The sequence below is a fragment of the Halichoeres trimaculatus genome, unplaced genomic scaffold (genome assembly GCF_033239565.1).
Source record: "Halichoeres trimaculatus isolate MK-OKI-2021-1 unplaced genomic scaffold, fHalTri1.1 fHalTri1_scaffold_23, whole genome shotgun sequence".
NCBI classification, from domain to species: domain Eukaryota; kingdom Metazoa; phylum Chordata; class Actinopteri; order Labriformes; family Labridae; genus Halichoeres; species Halichoeres trimaculatus.
Genome location: NW_027437201.1, coordinates 4991044 through 5007804, shown reverse-complemented (window position 1 = coordinate 5007804; position 16761 = coordinate 4991044). Strand labels below are relative to the sequence as shown.

At 40.1% G+C, this 16761-nt stretch overlaps 2 protein-coding genes across 2 annotated transcripts; both read right to left on the bottom strand.

The window, feature by feature from the left end:
• Positions 1-400: 400 nt before the first annotated feature.
• slc18a3b (solute carrier family 18 member 3b) lies at positions 401-3298 on the bottom strand. The gene is made up of 2 exons (XM_074663424.1): positions 3128-3298; positions 401-3024 (listed from the first exon to the last, which is right to left on the bottom strand). Exon 2 carries the CDS (start codon positions 2719-2721, stop codon positions 1153-1155), a length of 1569 nt encoding a protein of 522 aa, XP_074519525.1. The 5' UTR covers positions 2722-3024; positions 3128-3298; the 3' UTR covers positions 401-1152.
• Positions 3299-10874: 7576 nt separating this feature from the next.
• rgrb (retinal G protein coupled receptor b) lies at positions 10875-16321 on the bottom strand. Its single transcript, XM_074663441.1, has 7 exons — positions 15950-16321; positions 15313-15469; positions 14593-14714; positions 14020-14173; positions 13805-13922; positions 11531-11644; positions 10875-11271 (listed from the first exon to the last, which is right to left on the bottom strand). The coding sequence occupies exons 1-7, from the start codon at positions 16023-16025 to the stop codon at positions 11131-11133; spliced, it is 882 nt and encodes a 293-aa protein (XP_074519542.1). The 5' UTR covers positions 16026-16321; the 3' UTR covers positions 10875-11130.
• Between the last annotated feature and the right edge of the window lie 440 nt (positions 16322-16761).

The following is a 16761-nucleotide window of genomic DNA, read 5'->3' as shown; positions in this document are numbered from 1 at the left end:
CTGCAGAAAAATCTACATCTGGAGCTCATGCCTCATTTTCCTTTTTGCCTACCGTGAATTAATATTTTTTGAAATGTGCGAGTTTTTTATTTTCTTTTTTTCATTATTTCATTATTATTATTATTTTTTTTTTTGGCTTTTTTTCTCATAAAGTCTAACCAAACTTTTAATGTTTGTACTTTTAACGTTTCAAAACACAGTGAAATCCAAATAAGACGTGCCTTATTTTTCTATTATAATTTTTTTTTAACACCACACAGATAGAGAAATTGAATTTGGATGTTTTTTTATTATTATGATTATTATTATTATCTACATAATTGATATTTTAATAAAACAAGATGCACACTTCATTGTTTTTTATTTCGTTGGAATAAGACTGAGATCACCCCCGTCACACAGATCCAAACAGAGATTTATTAAAACGACACTTGATAAATGAATACATATTTTCTTCATCTTCAGGAGACTTTATTAGCTACGTCTTTTTGACAAAATGCTTCAAACGTTACACACGCGCGCGCGCACACATATACACACTCACACCCTGTCATAGAGGTCCACGTTATGCTTCAACAATTTACATTGTGCATGTATCCACATATGTACAAAATCCATTTATTATGATACATTTATAGATTCCAACAGAAAACATAGAGATGAAAATCATACAGGCCCCACTTGTTGCAAAGTTTAAACTCCCTCATTTTGAACCAAAGAAGAAGAACTCAGGCCTTTGATGTGCGAGTAAAAAAAGTTTTCTCAGAGACTAAAAATAGAGGCTATTTTTGTGAGAGAGGGGGAAATGTGCTGCTTATACTTGGTCCCATATACTCTTGTACGCACGTTAATCTATTTATATCTTTTTACAATAGTCATTGTTACACACAGATTCAACAGTAGCTGATAAATCTCTCACAAAACTCCAGATACACGTCCATGACAGACTACACAGACTTGTTGGACACAATAAAATCACAGTGAAAAGAAAAAGAAAGAAAAACTTTGGAGAACGTGTCACACAATCATGATTTTGGTGATTGGGTGTTGATATTGCACATCGGTACTTACATAAAATAACTAGACTTTAACCTGTCTGAATCTCTCCAGGGGGAATGTATCAGGGTTGGGCACAGTCAGAGAGAGGCCGGTTTAAGTGAACTCCGGACCGGATGACTCCTCCGACATGGACCGCTGTGCTTTGAAGGGATCGAACCCGTTTTCATCTACTGACAAACAGTTTCCTGCAGTACTGTAGCCCTTCTTTTTCGCCCTCCTCTCCTCCATCCTGATAGTGTCGTACAGCCCCTGCGGAGCCTCCTCTAACAGGTTATCCCTCTCTGAGTAGGACGGTTTCATTTGGCACACGTTGCGCAGCAGCAGCAGAGCTGGCGCGTAAAGCACATTGACGAGACCCATGCCCAGATTGAGCTGCACAAAGCCGAGATTGTGCACGATCTGTCCTGCTACTATAGGACCCATGGCATAAGCGACAGAGTAAGAGATATCTGCGATAGCGTAAACACTTCCATACACTGAAACATGACGCACGTCGACTAGAAAGGCGAGTGTGGGCAGCAGCGCGGTATCTACGAGCGCTATGCCGAAGCAAATGCCGCACAGAGGCGCGATGAGCTGCCCGAAACTTTTGCATGCGGGGACTGTGCAGGAGCTTGCACCTATGATAACCATACCTAGAGCTCCGTAAAACCACTGCAAGTTTGGGTGCTTTGCTGCTAGTTTAACTGTGATGTATACACCGAGAACATGCGGGAAGAAGGCCGGGAGCCACGTGAGCCCCATCTCCCACTGAGTGGAGTGCATGGTGGTCTCCATCCAGTTGGCTATGGTGGGCTCCAGGAAGGCCAGGGGGATGTTGCACACCGTGAGCGCCCCGGCCACCACAGCTATGTAGGGGTCGATCATGAGTTTGTAAATGGGGGTGCCCACCGGCATGTTCTCTCTAGTCCTGTTGGAGAACGGCTTGATGACCGTGAGCAGCAGAAAGCCGTCCGCCAGGCAGATGCACGCGAGCACGATGAAGGGAACTTTCTTCCCCGCGAACTCGTACAGGACGCCCCCGAAGGGAGGCGCCACCAGGCTCCCGAACGAGATGAACGCAAGAGCGATCCCAAGCGCCCTGCTCCTCTCCGCCTCCTCTGTGTACTTGTCTGCTATCATCGCGATCCCGGAGGTGTCCGCGAACGCAGAGCCCAGACCCTGCAAACTTCTGGCGAAGAACAGCGTGGCATAGTTCTCCCCGACCGCGAACACGCAGGTGGAGAAGAACATGATGCTGAGTCCGATTAAAAGTGGAATGTCGTATCCAACCCGATCTATGAAAGTCCCGGAGAGCGGGTTCACTAAGAGCTGCAGGATGGCTTTGGACGCAAAAAGTACTCCTATCTGGACGTCTAAATTGTCCTTGGTGCTTTTGTCTAGGGTTGTGCTGTTGGTTGAAGAGTTGGGGTGCATCACTACGTGGACGTGCTCTGACTGCTCACTCTCCAGATCTGCAAGATAGTCCGGGATAATTGGCACGATTACCATGTAGAGCATATTGTCCAGCAGGAGTGCCACGCAAACAATCACTAAAATGATCCGTCTCTGCTGGTGAGGATCCTTCATGGCGGTGCCTAGTTTTTTGGTTCTCTCTCCCATTTCAGATAGTTTGACCGCGGCTGATTTGGCCAGCCCGGATGATCCTCCTTCTTCATCCATGGTGTGCTTTTTGTTTTGAAAAATACAAAGATTCACGATTTAAAAAATTGTACTTGTGCTTTGTCCCGTGTGCTGCCGCGCTCTCAGCACCTCGGATGACTCATTGGTGCTTCCTTTACCTTGATGTGATGCTCTCCGTCCTCACCTCGCCTGTGCGTAAAGGGAGAGGCGAAGAAGAGGAACTTGGCTGCCTCATCGGTGAAGATTTCTTTCCTCAGCTTCCTCAACTTGTCCTCGCCTCAGCCACATCCCAATGCTGTTCCTTGATCTCCCAAGAAGTGACGTGATGAAAGCGTTGAGTTTCTGCGCCGTGCAGAAAAAGAGGTTTCAGATCATGAAATCTTACATTGCAGAATTTGTTTCGAGTGTTTTTTTTCCTTGTTTATTTGCAACACCTAGGACGCACCATCCCTGTCTTCCTTGTGTCCATGCATCCCGTCACCTGTGGCACTTTAGCGCTCAGCTTCCAGTCCAGGAGTGGCTTCGTGGCCATTGGTGCACATTAACCCGAAGGTTGGGCGCTATTTTAGTCCCTCTTTTTTGTCTCCTCTTTTCACCAAGAGCTGTGACGCACCACCAGCTTGCCCCCAAGTGGATCCCTTCGCCACTTGCCTCTTTTATGTTAATTTTCCCAACCATGGCAGCAATCACTTCAGCCAATAAGAGCCGGAGAGCACCACAGCACGAGCCCCATGCAAGAGCCTGGAAGAAAAAAAGCATTTCTTATTCTTTAGGTACAGTGTGCTACTCTGTACTTTGGTGTTGTTGTTCAGTGTTCCTTCACACAAAGCTGAAGACACTCACACACACATGCACAGCTTAAAGAACAGAAATCAAACACTTAAGTGAATATATCCGGTGTTTATAAAACTTAAAGAAAAAAACAACGAGGAGACACAATAGCATAGAGTACGTGCCCTGAGAAAAAACAACAAATTTGACTCCTGGCTTAAAGTGTTCATACAAATTTATTGATAGAGATTCAAATATTAATGTCACAATAATGTTTAAGCAGCACAGTCAGAAAATTAATGCTACCAAAAGCTCGTGATGTACTTTATCAGCTCTGTAAAACTGCTGCTGGAGCTGGGGAGATTTCAGCACCACGGATATTGGACAGCTCCTCAAACACGGAAAACCCCAATAGAAGAGAGAAGCATTTTTTATTTATTTATTTATTTTTAATTAAAATAAACTCTTCAGTTCTTTTTGATTTCGGGAGGCACCAAATCATAAAAATCAAAGTGTGTATTATTATGACAGCTGAGCCATCGTGCGCATTTCCCATGTCGTGATATGGAGCTGTCCCTCACGGAGCAACGAAGTTACAAGAGACACTGGCGACACCTTGTGGTGAAAATCTACAAATACACAGTTCTGCAGTTACATTTAGTATACGCTTTTGGCCACCTTTCACATTTGAAACGATACCCGGTACCTGGCAATCAGTACCGGTACTCAACGGAACCAATTTTGGGTACTTTTGTGTTTGTGTAGTAAAAATATCAATTTGTTTGACAATAAAATGTAAAAAAAAAAATCAATTTAACATATTTATTCTTCAATATATAACCTTGCAATGCTGTGTTCATATCCAGCATGGAAAATCACCTACTCTTCCACTGCCTCACAGTCACAAGGATACATTTAGGTAGGCTACCTAAACATGGTACCTTTTGGTCATACATGAATAGGTACCCGGTACTCTTGACAGAATTTGGTTGGTACCTATAGAAGTACCTAATTTGGTACCCATCCCTGCCTACACCTCAAATACACACACAATTGATAAGCCATCTTACAATTTTTCTGAGGGACTGAGAGGAGTTTCTAAGTAATATTAACTTTCTGATTGGGTCAGGCATGACCAGATTTATCTTTGGCAACTCTACGCTGGCTGACGAGAGACCTGTGTTTTTCTTACCTAAAAACAATCTCTGTGATTAATTTTGTAGTGATGATATATATATATATATATATATATATATATATATATATATATATATATATATATATATATATATATATATATAGACACACACACACACACACACACACACACACACACACACACACACACACACACATATATATAAACACACACACACACACACACACACACACACACATATATATATATATATATATATATATATATATATATATATATATATATAGAGAGAGAGAGAGAGAGAGAGAGAGAGAGAGAAAGAGAGAGAGAGAATTACTCTCTAATAAACTATATTAATGCTCCAACAACAGTTTTTGCAGGACAGAAACAGGTGCAGAACAGTTTCAGAATGTTCTTTACAAAATTATGATTTACATTTATACCTGCTTAATGTTTTCTTACTTTTGCTTTTAGCTGGGTTAAATTTAATTATTTTCTCATTTAAAGTTTACATAATTTTCTAATGGCCTCAAACAAAAAAAAAAAAAACTTTTTAAAATAAATAAATAAATAAATAAATAAATAAATAAATAAATATTACTATTGATATTTTTTATCACTCATACTACTACTACTACTACTACTACTACTACTACTACTATGAATAATAATAATAATAATAATAATAATAATAATAATAATAATAATAATAATAAAAATAAAGCGTAAAATGTTGTATTCGTTTATTTCAATTTAAACTGCAGTTACTCCCTGTTAGCCAGCAGAGGGCACTGAAGACTTTGGAATAACATATAATCAGCATACCCAGAATACACCAGTTGATGCCTAAGCCATAGAAAACGTGAACAACAGGATAAGAAGTAGTGAAACACTTTTCATTAAATTATAAACATTTATGTTTTTTAATTCTTAACAATAAATATCGAGCAATAAAAGAAGTTTGAGAAAAGTAAAAAAAAAAACAAAAAAAACACAAATAAAGCAAGTTTACAGTTTTTATTTTTGAAACAACTTTATGTGAGCGAGCACCAATTTTATAAATTACAAACAGGCCATCATAGCCCTCCGTAGTCCTTAAGTTGACCCTGTACAGTACTGTCTGTTTGTCCCCATCATCATATGGTAAAAGCAGATTTGATCCACTTTTCTACCTCTGAGAAACATGTGATCATTTCTCCTTCTCTGCACTAAATGACAACATTTTTTTAATGTGAATGTTTGGTCCTGCATTTTGAAATACTGAAACTGTCTGTGCAGCAGCATGGTGTCCTCTTTTTTTCTACTCGTTGATATCAACACTTAGGATGATTACAGTGAGAGCAGAGGGGTGTTTCCAGCATGTTCTGTGGATAATTTGATGCAGAAATGGCAACATTAATACACCACGCAGAGGATTAACACACCACAGGAAATAAGTGCCCAATTTCACTAATGAGAGAGGCCTGGCACAGAGGCAGAGGCAGCAGATCAACACACTCTCTGTTATCATCTCATGCAGTTTTTATTTTACTGTATCTTTAAATTCTAATGTGAGCTGAGACTGTGGGAGAGTCTGTGCTGACTCATCACCTCCAGGACAGAGTTCAAAGTATCAGCTCTGTCCTCAGGTTCAAATAAAGACAATGCCTTGTCCTCAGGAGGGAAGACAACAAAGGAGATAATGAACAAATGAGGGAGGACAGAGGCTGTGTTAGGATAAGAGACTGAATTGTCTGGATTACACCCTCACATCAGCCCTTTAAAAACTATTTCCAGATAAATCCACTGAAGACATGTTTCGTCATTTGTGATTCAGTTAAAAGTCAAATGTCAGGTCATACTGGTTCAAAAAGGTTGCTCATGTGCAGACATGTGTCTTTGTTTTTATCATGTGACATGTCTGCTTTCCCCATGCCAACCCACCTGACCTGTGGACAGTTTGCTTCAAATTTCAGTCTCATGATAAACAGTTTTCACCTTTGACCTCGGCTAGCTGCAACATGAACTTGAGACAACACTAATCATTAAAAAAAAAAACACAATTCAACATTAGCTGCTCTGTTTTTCAAAGTTAATCATTACCTTTTACGCAACACCATCCTCCTTACATGACCTCTGAGTTTCAACTTTTACCCAGTAAAGTTTCGTACATCTGTTTGTGTTTTCTTCCCCAAACTGTAGCTCTGAAGAGGATATCAAGCACTCAAAGAGATTATGATCTTCAGGCATTATCCATCATTTAAAAACACTTACGCATTATGATTTTTTGCAAAGATTTAATCCAGCAGCAGTGAACAGCATTTATACTGAACACTCGATACAGAAACTATATGGTATTGAGTTTCAAAATGATGAATGTACATTGTTTTTATTATGTTTTTTAAAGTTAAACCATAATGCTATCTTCAAGGATAGAGGTTTTGCTGAGTCTCTAATATATTTTCTTTAAATTTGTGAATTTTAAAAACATGGAAAGATTATAAAATGTCACCAATAGAATAAAAAAAAAGAGAGATTTATCTTCCTTTAATTTTTTTAGCGTCCATTTGACCCTTTTTCTTTTCCCAGCTTTAACTTTGAACTATTTAAACACTTTAATTATCTTTTTTAATATTTTCTTCACATGCTTGATTAAAGTACCGTTCAAAATCATTTAAATAACCTTTTATTTTAAAAGATTTTCAGCCAAACTCCTCTTACAAGGTGATAAGAAAACAAAAATAAATAAACAAATAAATAATAATAATAATAATAATAATAATAATAATAATAATAATAATAATAATAATAATACACTTTTCCCTCCTGATAGTGAAGGTCGTTAAGTGCGTTTGGTTACACTCGCCCCTATGTTTCTAAATTCCTGGCCACACCCCTCTGTGATTTTATGCTCTTAAGGTTAAAATCTGACCCTGATTCACTTAATCTCTCCAAACATGTCACACGTGCACAAACATGTGTGCAGGCCTCCTGTTTATGCTGAGTAAGGTTTTTCCACAACAGATGTTTTTCTTTTTTTTTCCACTCCAGCTGTCTGTCAGAAGTATTATATTAAACACACTTAGTATTATTATTAAAGCACAGCTAGGACCCCCTCCCCCTCGTGTTGACGCTTTGTCATGGTCAGAATGAACAAAGCATTACAGACGCTGTGTTTGTCTGTGATGTGTCATTCCCCGGTCCTCCTGTTAGCTTGTTGCTATTATTGTTGTAGCTATATTCACCTCTGACTGAATTAGATCACTAGTCCGCACACAGCGGCGTGTAATCACCGTGGTCCCTTTGAGCGAAGGCCTAATCAGTCAGAGGGGACAACTTCTTCCAAGAACTTGATGCTAATCTGTTGGAGTCCTTTTCTTCCCGGAGAAAGTTTCCTGGTTGCTTGAGTTTATTAGGAAGGAGATGATTATGCCCAGTGCCCACCACTTAGTGCCTGCTAATGAGGAGAGCTAAGGTGGGTGCTTCAGGCACAGCGGTCTTTTTTTGTTCAGCAAAAGTTAACCGTCCTGCTAACAGCTCCTGGAGGCTGCTAATGCTAACAACAGCATGCTAGTTTAATGTCTATTTATGTTTCCCCAATTAGTTATGACTCTTCCCGCTACTTCGCACTTTCGAATCAAGGATTGGACGTGGAGCGCTGGCCCCTTGTGTTCATGAATGAAATAGACAGACCTTAAAGCTGCATCATTTAAGTCTCAAAAGGTGTCCTGGTCATAGGACTGAGTTGTTTTTTTTTTTTTGTTTTTGTTTTTTTTTTTTGCTGTTCTCCTATCTGTGAACGTTTCTGACGGATGATTGATCTTCATCCCAAGATTCAGGTCTGACCAATTTAAAGAGTCAAAATGATTACTCTTTTTTTTTTTTTTTTTTTTTTTTGAGTGCACTTTTAGTGCAACTTGCTTCAACGGCAACCCATCATTTAAAACAAACAAACAAACAAAAAAAAAAAAAAAAAAAAAAAAGACAGCAACCTGTTTTCAACCTGTTATCCAATGACTCCCAAAGAAGACCACAAACTACTTGGATAAGTCACAGTGCTTAATTATGCCTCTAAAGATCTTTATAGTTGGTTTGGCAGATTGATTGATTGATTGTAAAACTTCCATCTGTCCAACGAATCCTTGCAATAGTTCCTTCAATATTTCACTTTAATCTCCAGTGTTAACTCAACTGTAATTTTGAAGAAAAAAAAAAGACAGGGATTTATTCTCTGGGGTACATGAATTATAGTTCAGAATCTCATCAAAATTCATGTAATAATCACCAAAGTGTTCGCTAAGGTGACGTATCATACTGGAGCTCCCTTGCCTCTGTCTTTTGATGGGTCCTCATCAAAAGACAGCGGCAAGGGAGCTCCAGTACAGCTCAGTGGTTTAGGTCCCTCACTCCATAAAAAGAGCCTCAAGCTAACGAGCCATCAAAAACACATTAGTACATCAAAATAATCTATAGCATTGAGTCATACGGTTCATACACACCTGATCAAAATTTTAAGACCAGCCGAAAAATTACAGAATTTTACATTTTGCACTGTTGGATCTTAAAAAAGTTCTAAGAGTTTCAATATACAAAAAAAAAAGAAATGGAAGTGAGACAAAAATGAGTAAGCAATTTATTGAAAAATGGTTGAAGTGAAACATGCTGTTTATCAGCTGATCAGAAGTGAAAAACCTCAGTTAAAAAAATCTTAAAAGCCTAAAAGTTTGAGAAAAGGACTGATTGATGAGGAGCTCGTCTGTTCTTGTTGATCACTTGATGTGAGTGTTTCCAGGAGGCTGTAGGAACTTTTCTCCAAGTGGTGAAGATGTCTTCATGGAGGATCTTCCTCTGTCTGGACCTGATGTCCATTTCTGTAAACGTCCCTCTCCATCCATCCCCAAATGTTGTCAGAGTGATTTAGATCAGGGGAACATCAGGATGGTCCAAAGAGTGAGCTGATTCCTCTGAAGAAGTCCTTTGTCAGGCGCCCATTGTGACCTGCAGCGTTGTCCTGTTGAAAAACCCAGTCATTCCCACACAGACCAGGGCCCTCAGTCATGAAGGAGGCCCCCTGCAACATCTCCACAGAACCAGCCGCCGTTTGACGCCCCTGACCAACCTGAAGCTCCATTGGTCCATTGAAGGAAAAAGCCCCAGATCATGATGGCGCCCCCTCCACTGTGCCGCCGTGAAAACATCTCCAGTGGGATCTCCTGGTCATGTCAGTAACGTTGGAGCCATCAGGACGTCAAGGTTCAGGTTTTTCTCTTACGAGTGTCTTTTCATATTAAATTTTGATACTCTCCTTAGAAACATTTCTAAGATCACACAGTGCTTGAAATATTAATTTGTGCAATTTTTCTATTGGTCTTAAAATTTTGATCTGTGTGCACTTGAAATGATTTTTCTGTTTACAAATGTCCCACCTTATTCCCAGAAAAAATAAAGTTTCATTCTATTTATTTATTTTTTAATCCTAGTCTCACTTAATCTAAAGCCATTATTTCAGAATGAATCGTGTTTGCTGAACACCAGTGAGTGACTCTGCAATTCAATAATGTCTCCTTGTGTTTTGATCTCCTGGAGGCTCACAGGGCTGCTTTGGCTTGCTCCTCCTCCTCCTCTCCCTCCTCTGATCAGGTGGGCTGTCTCTGACACTGAGAGGATTTCACCTGCTGACGCCTGCTGGCGGAGACGTCATTTGCTTCGTAGGTTAGTGTGACATAGACCGGTTTATTTCTGGAGTGTTTGTTTTTATTCACTCAGAGTGTTTTTCTCTGTGCTTTTCTTTAATGTGGCTAATTTATTTTGACTTTGAAGTAGATCTTCTATATTTGATATCTGACTGCTCTAATAAAAGATTGGACTAAAATAAAACTGATCCAGCTCCATGAAGTTTTTCTAATTAGCTCTACAAAGTGAGACCAAACAAACCACCAGAATACCTGCTTCTTTATCGATCCGTCTGTGCATTTAAATAACCGAATACTCAGAAACACAACGAGTTTGTCTGAGGTGTTGCCACCAGTATAATTGCATAATAGCGTCTTAGCACAGTGAATGTTTCCTCTCTTAAAATAGCCGTTACATCACCTCAAACTGTCTTCCTAACAAAAACACAATCGATTAATCAGCTTAGTCGAAGCTGGAGACAGCCGTGTCGTGAGAGGACGTCTCTGACGGCTGGTGCACTGTTGAAATCAGGCGTCTTACTTACACCGGCTCACTTATTCAGGTGAAAAAGCCTTAATAGGATAGAACAGAGGGAGTCATAAAAGTGGCAACACAATGCATTTATTGTTTGGGCGCTAACGTGGACGGCTGAGCTGTAAAAACAATTTTCTGAAACAAAAAAAGTTTATGAAAATCTGTGAATAACACAAACTGACTCTGAGGCTACAGCAGACGTCGTGTTTAAAACTGAGCTGTCATCTCATCGCTCATTTCTGTGAACAACACATTACCAAAGTCTATAACCATGCTACGATAAGATAAACTGACGACAGCGGATGTTTGCCAGAACATCCTCGGTTTTCCTTTTATTTCGACTTCTTCACAACCGGATCAACAATCTTTTGTCCGGTGAGGAAGTGCCACACGCCGCCTCGGTAGAACTCATTTCCAAAGGTGTAGAGGAGAGCGTTGAAGATGGGGTTTGTCTTTGCGAGGACTGGAAGCACCTGTAATCAGAAACAAAGGTTAATATCAAGAAATTAATTCTTAAGTTTGATAAAAATGTGGTTTTGTTTTTGTTAAGTTGGCCGTTATTTCTATCAGGAATGGAACAGCAACCTCACGAGTACTAGGCATAAAACACAGAGGTTAAAAACTCAGACAGGATTTCAGACAAGCTTAAATTCCTACTTGATTACCGAAAATCACTTTATTTGGAATTTAATAAACACCAAAATAATCTTTATCCAAGAAATGATTACTCACCATCCTCAACTTTGGAGAAACCAGTTTGGTGTTTTCGAAGCAGGCGTAGACACACATGATGACATATGGACCCCAGCACATCAACAGCACCCTCAAAGGCAAACTGGTGTTGAACTGAAAAAAAGAGAAGAGATCCAAACATGTTTTAATTTTCTCGTTTAGTGTTTGATAGGCAACTCTGAAAACGTTCAAGTTGTGCAGCGAGATGAGTGCTGAGTAGGGCTGGGTGATGTTAAGAACCTCTCGATTCAATTCAATTTAGATTCCATTCAGTATTGTTTTAAAAGCTTCAATGTCGATTCAGTAAGAAGTAGAAATACACAAATGATCAGAGTTTCTGTTGACAGTTTTTATGCTGCTGCTTGCTTTGGTTGCCATCTTGTAGTTGTTTGGTCTAGCGCAGCCTCTGTCCATACTATGCGAATAACGCTCACACAGCGCCCCCCACTGGCCAGGAGGTAAACCAATCCAGAGGATTTGTTGAATCAATAATAAATTGGGCAGAGAAATATTGCAATGCATCGATTAATAAATATTTTTACCGACCCCTTGGGCTGAGTATTTGGGTTGCCAAATCCTCTCTGACAATGCCATACAGCTTATTCCGCCACCAACAAACATAAATAGTCAACAGTTGCTAATAAAACTAGGGATGGGCGAGTACTAAGCCGATACCAGCCTTATTTCAAGGTATCAGTTCTCGTAAAGGCTGCAGATACCAGCAGACAATACTCAAAGCAAAAAATCTTGCTTTGACTAAGTCCTTTTTGCCAGTAGTTGGCGCTACATTGCTGCAGTTGCGGTTTGACACCACAGCAGGTCCTGTTCAGACAAAATGAATGAACCAGGGAGGGTTAACAGGTAAACTGTTTTATTTTGCACCTGCACTGTCAGTTTATTAAAAACAAAACCCTTAAACTCTGACAGTTGTTAGTTGTTGATTCTTTTCTTTTTTTGCACTTTTTGTTAATTTACTAAAAACACATCATAAAGTCAAAGAGATTTATTTGTTTTATTTTGAACTGAATGGCGGAGTGACTGTGCTGTCTTTTTTAGAAATGATCTGTCCCTCTTAATTGAAATTTTATGTATCAAAAGTACTAGTGGTATCAGTACTCAGCATTGGTGAGTACTCGTATTGGTATAGGTCTAAAAAAAGCGAGATATATAAAACTGCTTAAGATTGCAAAGGGAAACCGCAATGCATCATGGGAAAATAACACCAGCAAACTCCTGGAGAAGTTTATTTATTAAACAGATCCAAGCTAGCTGTTTCCACCTGTTTTGAGTCCCAATGTTAAGCCAAGCTGTATCAAATGGTGTGAAAAGGGGGTGAGTGGGGGGTTAACCTCCTTGGCAAACCTCAGTGGCAAAATGTATGCCAAAGTGCCCACCTGGTTGGAAAACTACAACTGCCCTCTTGGGTGGCCAAAAAAATGCTGTACCCAAACCCTTTTGTTCTTTTCGCCCCTGCCCCTCAAAAAGTCTGTGCATGCCACTCGCTGTTACTTCTATTTACTCCACAGACATTAAAGCAGCATCACGCAATTAACTGTTTTGGTTCAATTCAGTTCAGTTCAGTTTTCATGTCTCTTAAACTCTGTTACCAAAGCTGTCTTATCTTTTGCACATCTGTCAGATCAGAAAAACAGTTCATTTTGTTTGTTTTTCTTTTTTACGTAGTTGTACCAAAGAAAACAAAGGGCGCGGTGACACTGGCCATCAAAACCGTGCCATGCTTAAGCACGATTGCCCCCCGCAACGCTGTTCCCCAGCTGGAGAGTACGGCCAGCGATCACACTGCCCCTGTATGAACCAGACTTTAGTGGGTATCACATGATCGCATGACCCACCTACGTCATCGTGAAGCATCTGCTTACATGAAGCGCGATCTCATCTCGTTTTCACCCAACACAGCCCTCTAACACCCCTGCTTTGTTTAAAATGACTGTCGAGAGATTGTCGCGGCGATCATATGTTATGAATCGCACGCGCTGTCCGCATGCTTGTGCATGAAGTAAACCGTGCTGAAGCCCACCTCTCCGAAGCATGCCGAAGCACAGAAGCGAATCGTGCTTGAGCACAGTATGGTTGCGGTCACACTGGCCATTCCAAACGTGCTTTAGGGCTGAAGCGTGCTTAGGCACGGTACGGCTGGCCAGTGTGACCATGTCCTAAAACAGACATGTGAGTGCTCGAGGGTCATTTAACAGGAAATCACCTATGGCTTCACTTCTCTCTAAAGGTATTGTGGGAAAATTTCAGCTCTGTTACCCTGTAGTGATGGATCTTCTTAAAGTGCCTGTAAATGGCGTCGTAACAGGACCACATGGTGAAACCTGGGAACATCAGGTAGAACACCACCAGAGAGAGCATGTATGTGGCATAATCCCTGCATGAGAAGATATCAACAAGAGGAGGATCATTTGGAATATGCTGATAGTTTGTTAAAAAACTGTTAATATCTGCTTTTCTTAGCATCACTTTACCTGTCTCCTCTAGTGTAGTCCAGTGTGCAGCCAACCTTCATTGGCTCAAAGTCATAGACGCCCCATCCCATGAGAGGAATAGCAGCCCAGAAAATGGCCATGGCCCAGATGAGGCCGCACATGGTCAGAGTTGTGCTCCAGAAAAGTTTCTGTCCTGCAGAGAAATTACATTTCATGTCATTTGGATGGGAAGAGGAATCAGCTGTGACTGAGTCCTGTTGAAGACTTTAATACAAGAGCTGCGGGAGTAAACATTTATATCCCCTACAGAAAGAGGCTGAAAGACCCTAACACTGTTCTATTGGAAGCTGAATGCGGGTGGGGATCATTCTCCGTGTGTCACACAAAATTTATCTGTGGATTATTTTACGTTGTCAACTTTTTTGTACAATAGCTGCTCAGAAAATGTCAGAATCGTTTGAGTATTTTATTCATTCAAAGTACCTCTTTAGTTTAACAAACTTTTTCTGTTTGATCCCAAAACTTTAAACAGGACAGTATTTTTCTTCTCTGTTCAGTGGCTTCATCTTTTCTCCCCCTCACTGGTAAAACTGGTGATGTGTTGGAACTCACTGGTGCAGTACTGGTGGTATCTATCCCATGCGACAGTAGCCAAGAAACAGATGGACGCCAGGATTGATGCCAACCCCTGAAAACCGTGATAGTTACATCCCTCAACACCAAACGGCCAATATCTGGAAAACACAGCAGAACTTCAGTTACAGAGAAATGTCACCTGCATGTGGTGTTACAAGAAATGTTATTACATTTTCAATAAGACAAAACAAAACAAAACAAAACATGGTGTATCTTCCTTTACAGTCTGTGTGTTAGTTTTCAAGGACTTAATATTTCACTCTACTGTGTTAGCATGGCTCATTTAACCACATCAATTTGTGCTTACACAACAACACACAAAGCACAATGAGGGGAAGAAACGAGGGGGGCCAGCACGGGGCCGCCTTGGCAGGTTAATCTGGCCCTGCTGATACCCAAGTTGGGCATCAAATACAGCGTGTAGGAGATTTAAACTGGATACCAAAAAATTAAACCTAATGTTGCTTCATTTTCAGTGGGATCCTGTTAGGTAATGAGCAACAGGTTAGCTTAAGAAATGTGAACTTTACACATTGATTAAAGTGGATTGTGTACTGGATTAAGAAACCCAAAAGCTTATCAAGCTAGGCTCATATCGATGACTTCATACGCCTATTTTTAGACTGCAGAAAGAAATGTAGAGCCCACCAGGACTAAACTGCACCATAAACCCTTAGTGTGTCTTCTGCTGGGTACCTGAGATAACTTGCATACGCTGAAACAAGTCCATTAATATTTAAACCGAGGTCAGCAATGGCGAGATTGAAGACAAAGAAGTTACTGGGATTCCTCATCTCCTTCACTCTGATGTAGGACAGGATGCTGATCACATTGAGGAAGAATCCCAGCATGCCTGGAAGTGAGAAGGAGAGACATCACCTTCCAATGCAGTATATATTTTTCTTTTTCTGTTTATGTATATATATATATTTATTTATTTATTTATCAAAAGTGTGAGTGAGCTGAAACAATTTATAACATAGCAGATCAATAAACAAACCAAGCTAACAGACAAGGGTACATTGACACTAAAAAAAAACGATTAAAAAAACTGAATAAAAATCAATGAGGTCATTTCTTTGTTTACTATAAGAATGTAGGAGCACTAGCACGCAATTGCAACTTAATACCAAATATCGCAGCCCTTAATGACCAATAACAAAAGTTCTGTGTGGAGTTAAAAAAATGAATAACAAAAAACTGTTCAATTTCAAACTCTACAATGAGAAGGATAACCACTGTGGGGGTTTTTTCATTCTGTTAACAAAGGCTTTCTGAGGTCACTGTCTCTTTAAATGTGGCCCAAACATGAATTCCTGCACGCGCCACTTACCTCCAACAAGAAGCGCCGTCCCGAAAGTAAACATGTCAAACTCCACGAATCCCTCCGGTAATGTATACGCTGCCATGTTGAAATGCTCCAACTATTTTTTTATTGAACTGAGTTTTTATCTTTTCCCTGATGTGTGTCGAACCGCCGTCTCCTCCAGAGTGACGCTTTATAAAGGCTCTTTCACGTGAAAACGCATAAAGACACTAATCTTAATAAACCCCCCTCTCACAATCCTCACAAGAATGTCCTAACGAGCACACTTCCTGCAAACTTCCGTCACGTTTGGGGGAGAAGAAAGTTGCGCGTTTGTGGCGCAGCAATTTTATCTTCTGTTTGTAGATGCAGATAAGATTTAATACATGAGTGCAACGGGAGACAGACACAAAACATCTTTCCCTCAGCTGGATTTTTGGGTAATTTTTAACTGGTGTGCGGTTTTCGTGTTGTTGTGAGTGAGGAGACCAAAGAGTGGGAGCATGGGAAATGTGGTTTTTAAGCAGTAATATTGATGAGCTGAATTAGGAGGGGGTAGTTCAGAGATGTGAGACAGTTAGGCAGTAGTTCCGTAATGCACATCCTAAAAAATGAAAATACAAATAGACTGAGGACAACCCTTCACTTTATTTATTTGTTATTATTTTTTCACTTTCACTGGAAGGCTGAATTCTCCATTGAGCATTTTTTTTAAATGAAATGAGTAACGAGGACAGAGAGCTGGATTCTGTTTTCTCTCTCTCTTTTTTTTTGAATTTACAGTGCATCCAGAGAATACTCACGGAGCTTCACTTTTTCCACCTTTTATGTTACAGCCT